This window comes from Cupressus sempervirens, chromosome 7 (genome assembly GCF_028749045.1).
Source record: "Cupressus sempervirens isolate cs-2001-9-10 chromosome 7, ASM2874904v1, whole genome shotgun sequence".
Classification (NCBI taxonomy): Eukaryota; Viridiplantae; Streptophyta; class Pinopsida; order Cupressales; family Cupressaceae; genus Cupressus; species Cupressus sempervirens.
Window position 1 is genome coordinate 593,392,282 of NC_143124.1, and position 6,366 is coordinate 593,398,647.

At 36.6% G+C, this 6,366-nt stretch overlaps 1 protein-coding gene across 1 annotated transcript; it reads right to left on the reverse strand.

Annotated features, from left to right (window-relative positions):
* Positions 1-1,925: 1,925 nt before the first annotated feature.
* On the reverse strand, positions 1,926-4,974 carry LOC149548143 (protein STRICTOSIDINE SYNTHASE-LIKE 3-like). Its single transcript, XM_089792165.1, has 4 exons — positions 4,418-4,974; positions 3,507-3,770; positions 2,764-2,931; positions 1,926-2,511 (listed from the first exon to the last, which is right to left on the reverse strand). The coding sequence occupies exons 1-4, from the start codon at positions 4,747-4,749 to the stop codon at positions 2,118-2,120; spliced, it is 1,158 nt and encodes a 385-aa protein (XP_089648291.1). The 5' UTR covers positions 4,750-4,974; the 3' UTR covers positions 1,926-2,117.
* Between the last annotated feature and the right edge of the window lie 1,392 nt (positions 4,975-6,366).

Sequence of the window (6,366 nt, forward strand, 5' to 3'; positions counted from 1 at the left end):
AAGGAGACATCAACAGGAGCTTGATCATATTCAATACATCTTTAGGTTTAATGGTTATTCCAACAAGTAAATATCTAGAACAATCATCCAAGCTCATTCGTGGTTCCTCTCTTATTATACGCATCCTCCTTCCGTTGACCCCCCCAGTGTGACCCTGCATTATATTGTTGGCCTTTCTCATAGACTTTCTAAAATCTTGGCCAAAAAAGGCATTTGTTGTGCTTTCAGGCCTCTATCCATGGTTATAAACCATAACCCTCCAATCAAGGACCCTAGGGAAATCCTCTCTGAATCAGGAGTGTACAAAGTGTCCTGCTCTTGTCGTACCCCTTGTATAGGGGAAACACATCACTCATTTTCCACTACAATCAAGGAGCATGATGTTGATATTAAGCATGATCGAGTGGTCAAATCCACCCTTGTGGGATACTCCCTATCCACTAAGCACCGCATCTATCTAGAAAGCACCAAAATTAGATCTAAAGAGGACAAATTTTTCAAAAGAAAACTTAAAGAGGCCATTGTTATCAGCTTCCACCCACTCAACCTACATTGTGATGATGGATGGAGTTTGAGCATGCCCTGGCAACCCTTGCTTTCTAGCATCAATCGCTATGTTCAACTCCCTCCTTGACACCCCCTATCCCCCTCCTCTTCCTCCTGCTCCTCCTCCCCTTCCCTACCCCTTGGCACTTTGTGTTCTTGCCTTTCCAGTTTGCATCCTTGTTTCCCCTAGTTACCCCATCCCCCTACCACTTTTCCTTGGTCTGTAGCCTCCTCCTCCCTTTGGGGTTCTCATAGCTAACACCTAAGGCTCTCCTTCGCCTTCTAGGTTGCTACTCTACCTCCCCCCCCCCATCTTCCGGCCTTGGCCCTCTTTTTTGGGTTTTATTCTCTTTCTTCATCAGTTGCATGTCGTAGGTTCTTCATTTGGTGTTTCTGCCTTTCACTTTGATGGGTGTTGTTCTATTTGTATGTGCATGCATATACTTGTTTATGGGTTCTTGCACTCTACTTCGTCTTGCTTTTATCAATATTTTTGTACTTTCTTTTCTTTTTCTTTATTGCTTTCTTTTATGTTGTTGTATTGTGTAGCTACTCTTTATATGTGATTTGTTCAATTTTACTTGGTTATTTATGCTTTAATTTTATTCATTTTTGTTGGACTTCATTGTGTGTGTGTGTGTCTTATTCCATTTATATATCACCATAGTAATGCTATTAATTGGTTTTATATATAGATATATAACCAGTTAATTGCATCACTATAGTACTATATACATGGAATATAATTGTGTTGATGGATAACTTAAATTTTAACATCAAGATAACTTTGAAAGCAAGGGTGTGAAGGGCCAATTTTTAATCTAAAAAGTTGATGTATAGCTTTAAAATAGACAATTAATTTTAATCTAAAAATAACTTTAAAAAAATGTGTTAAACACTAATTTTTCTTTCATCTAATAAGTTGATGGATAACTTAAGATAACTTTGAAAAATAGGATGTGAAGTACCAAATTTTCTTTTATGTGCTCAAAGTGATCACTTGCATTGACATAGAAGAGTAGTTTGCATTATTATTAAATGATTTAGAAAACCTATTTATCATGTGCGGATTTCATTATACAAGGTCTTGTAATCTCATTATACAAGGTCTTCTATAGTAAAGGTCCTTCATTTTTTATACTTCAGATTCGTTACTTCTGAAGTTAAAGATTCATAATTATTATATTTTGAAGTATACAAGGTCTTGTATACTAAAGGGCCTTCATTTTTTATACTTCAGATTCATTACTTCTGAAGTTAACTTAAAAAGTATTTTCCTTTCCACAAGTTCCAACTAATTCTAGAATACAAACTATTTTAATTTAAACACAATTTGTTATATAAATAACTCCCAACTCAGATACAAAAGAAAACTTAAATTGAGCAAAATTTAGCTTTCATTATAAACTAAGACAGATGAAAAGTTAAGCTACTAGATTACTAATTTCTATCCTGTAATTACTTTATCTATCGGGAGACTATCCGGCCTTCCCAAACATAGAAGTAAACAGCAAAAACCCAGATATGTGGCAAAGCATGGAGAGCGTCTTCCATGCTTCTGCAGAGTCCATTCAACACAAAGCAATGAAATTAGTTAAAACAGAGCCCATCCAGAGCTTGCCATCTTTCTCTTGAACCTCACTTACACCTTTCACAACTTTCCCCATCCTGTCTTGTAAAACATCCAGAAGCTCTCCATCGGGGCTATATTTTGCCACAATTCCTTGAAGCTTTCCACCAATGTAAGTAACGTATTGAATTCTTGCAGAAATGGGAAGTCTTAAGAGGAACATTCTCATTCTAGGGTGTGATGCCAAGAAGTAAGCAAGGCGGTTATGAAGACCATGTACAGCAACCCAGAATTCTCCTTCATCATTGACCCTTATGTTATCTGGGTACCCTGGCATTCGAGCAAATAAGTCTCTTGTGCCTGCTTTTGGACCTTTCACCCAGTATCTCATTATGCTACACAACAGCGCACACAGCAATCATAATTAGTCACGTTCCTCTGCATAAATCATTTCAGAAGATAAATGTGACACATAACTTTTTCTGGTAATATTAACAGATTTCCACAATTCATAAGTTTTACGAGTGAAGTTTCATTTCCACAATTCATAAGTTTTATGAGTAAAGTTTCTGGATCAGATTGAGTTATCATCAAGATTTCAGATCCATCATCAGAATGCAAAAAGAATAACAGGAGAAAAACATTACCTGCCGGTAACCGATTCTGTGTATACAAAAAATGATTGATCCTTGCTTAGGCTTAGCCCATTTGGAAAACTCGCATTGCTGACCAACACTTTAACTTCTTTTGTGCGGGGATCATATTTGAGTACCCTACCTGTACTCTCCATTGAGAATACCAATTGTATGAAGTTCCTAACACACATTTCACTCAATCAAAATTAGAATACAGCCCAAAAGAAGCACAAACAATATGAAGGGAAATTAGAGCTGGGAAAAACAGAAATTTTCAGTGTTCAAACCAGGGCAGGAACTTTGATGGTGTGTGAACTGTTGTTTCGATTTAAAGTTAAATAAAACACTAGATCTATAGAAACCAATTATTGTGTGAATATGGATATTTCAAAATTTCATAAGGAACAACAAACTTCGATAAATTAAACAGTTTTTAAATCAATTTATGGCTCTGTTAAAAATAATTACAATATAAAATCATCATAAAAAAGTATTTCACAAAGAAAGGTAATTAACAGATTTCTAAACCTGATTCAAACTAATTGATTGTAAACAGAGAATATATATATATATCAAATCTAAAATAAATCCCAAAAGAACAATAAATTTGAATTTAACGATATCTTATTAGTATGATCCATAATCTTGATCACTGCTGCTTCTGATCTAGGTTGCAAGGGAGTGTATAATCCAGAAACAGGAGGATCAAGTAGATGATAAATTTTAGCACAAAGAAAAATGTCAGAGGTTCTTACTTTCTTCTGTAGGTAGCACTGCTATCTGTGAAATAAACGTTACCATCCTTATCTATGTCGAGATCATTGGCGAAGTAAGTTGAATTGAAAAGAGGAGATGCCAAACCGCCTTCAGGACCCACGACAAGCAACCCAAAATATGCATCGGCAATATATAAATCTCCGGTCTCTTTATTGAATCTCAGTCCAAGAGGACGCCCACATATATGCTCATACTTCACATATCCCAATGCAGACTCACACCTTTCATTGCATATCTCCGACCTTGGTCCAAAAAAAAAAAAGCATGGAAAAATCTGTGAATCAGAGCTCCACGGATTATCATAGGCATTTCATGAGCAGTGTTCTTGTTGGGAGTTATAAGAATGAATGCTGAATTTAATACCTGCTATAAAATTGTAATAATTGTAATGCGGGGAAAGGATTCAACGGAGTTTCTGAAAGATATCAAAAGTAATATATTGGGTGCAAATACAGGGGAAAGCATTCAATAGCAGCATCTGAAAGATATGCAATCTTCTTAGAACTACAGAACAATGATTCAGTGGCTCTTTCTGAAAGATGTCTAAAGTAATTGGGTGCAAATATGGGAACTGAGAGGATTCTAAAGCAATTGGACCCTATTATGAGGGAGAAGGTGAAATAGCAACATCTGAAAGAACAATTGGGTGTAAATACAGGGGAAAGGATTCACAGAAAATTGGGTGCAAATACAGAAAAATGAGTCAATAACAATTTCTTAAAGATGTCTAAAGCAACTGGTGAGAGATGTGCAAATATTTACAGGTGATGATCCAATAGCAGATCATGAAAGATATCCAAAGCAAATACAGGGATAATATTTACTATTCAATAGGAGCTTCTGAGAAAGAAATGAAAAGCAAATTGGGGCAGAAAATGGGGTAACGTACCTGTTGGGGGAAGTGTAGGCAAAAAGAGACCAGCGGAGAAGTGGCCCGTCCCAGCGGACAATTGTACCATCGGCAATGCCAGTGTAAGGTCCTCTATTGTGGGGATCGAAGGCAATGCTCTCCGGCCCCCACACTCCCTTGTAAGTTTGAACATCTGCGGTTTGCAGTCTGCTCCCTTTGTCCGCCATGAAAGAAGAGAGAAGAGACCACGGCACATCCTCCACAGAACGAGCCTGGAAGTCAGGGAAATGGGCAATGGGGCTGTACTTGAACGGATCCAGGGCTGCATACACCACCACTAACCCAACCAGAATCCTCCATTTCCTTCCCATTTTCCTTCCTCTTCTTCGGCTCTATCACAATAGACAACATTGGTGGAGGCTACAAACCAATAGACAACATTAATAGACCTCATCACAAAAACTTGTCAGGGCTAGTCTCCTTTCTTCACATAATTGCGTGTTTCCCCAGCTCCCCCTCTTTCCTGTTCAGTCTGCCTGCTCCAAGAAGCTCTCAACACCTTAGCCACAAAATTTTGGGTTCTATTAATGAATTGACACGTTCCAGTCATTAATGCATTCGTTTAACCACCTACCCTAGCCAATAGACCGTAACTCTTGACAGGGATATTAGTAATGAGGAGTGATTGAATATGTATAGATAATTTCTTATCTATAATTGAGGATTTTGATACATTAATAATGCAAATACCTATAATTGAAGAATTTGATACATTAATAGAAATATCTATAAGTTTGATACATTAATAAAAATAATTGAACAGTTTTATACATTCATCGAAATATGATTTAGTGTTCAATTATTACACTGCAGAAAATATTCAACTAATAAAAATATTTATTGTGAGGTTGGCTTGTAAAGCAATGAGTAGTTTAAGAGGTCACTCATGTGAGAGATTTGACACGAAGAAAATGGGGTAATGTATATGAACTTAATAATGTTTGTTATTACTTTGTAATTTTATTAAAATTGTGAAAGTTGAAAAAGGATTTTGAGATGTTGGGGGGTTTTTTATTTAATTGTTTTGAGGATTTCAAATCCTAACATTTCATAAACAAGATAATTTTATCAAGGGTTTCAAACCTTAACATTTCACATTTGAGGAGTGTTCCATAAATGAAATATTTGTTGTTGTTTTAATTTAAGGCAACAACAAGTTTTGAGGGGACCCAAAACCTCTTACAACAACTAGAAAGATAAACGTTACAGTACCCCAGGTTTTACATGGACCTGGAACCTAAGTTCACAAAAATAACAGAAAATTAGCTTTTACAAGGACCTAGAACCAACATAATAAACAAAACAATGAATAGCACCAAGTTTTACAAGTCCCTGGAACCTAAAGTAAACAACAGTACAAAGTTGGAAACAAGACAAAAAATAGGAAAACCAGGACCAACTACCATGCTAGAGACCAAAACCAGAAACTAGATAAGTTCTTTAATAACCTTTGCTAATTCCTTGTCAGCTTCCATTGTACCTTGCAGGATGTCTTCCATGATAGAGCCATGAGCCTCACTAGCAACTTTCTTCGTGCTTTATCTTGTTCTTTTACTAGGGCCACCCAGAATGTAATGCCCCGCCTGGAGATCCTTGGAAACAAGGATGCAAACAAGCAAGAATAAATTTTTTTTAACAAGTGTAAGTGCACATGACAACAACATACACGGATCATATAGATCGCAACGGAAGACTTAACGACCATCCTGACACCCAACGGATCTCCAAACGTCACCACTAACCAAAACACAAACAAGAAAACATAAGAGATCGACCAAGCTAAAAGATCAAAACAGACTCTTGAAAATTGGCTAAGTCTGAATTCTGAAGCCCTAAAATTTCCTAGAATCTTAATCTAAGCCCGTAGAGGTCTGAAACCCATCTCAAATGAATCGTCGCATATATTAAAATATATCTTAAGTATAAGA

Bases quoted from the DNA above. Each gene is read 5' to 3' on its own strand.
- LOC149548143 (XM_089792165.1), bottom strand. From the start codon at position 4,749: ATGGGAAGGAAATGGAGGATTCTGGTTGGGTTAGTGGTGGTGTATGCA. The intron at 2,932-3,506 runs GTAAGAACCTCT...AATGTGTGTTAG, and splicing joins AGTGCTACCTACAGAAGAAA to GAACTTCATACAATTGGTAT. The intron at 2,512-2,763 runs GTAATGTTTTTC...GCTGTTGTGTAG, and splicing joins ACAGAATCGGTTACCGGCAG to CATAATGAGATACTGGGTGA.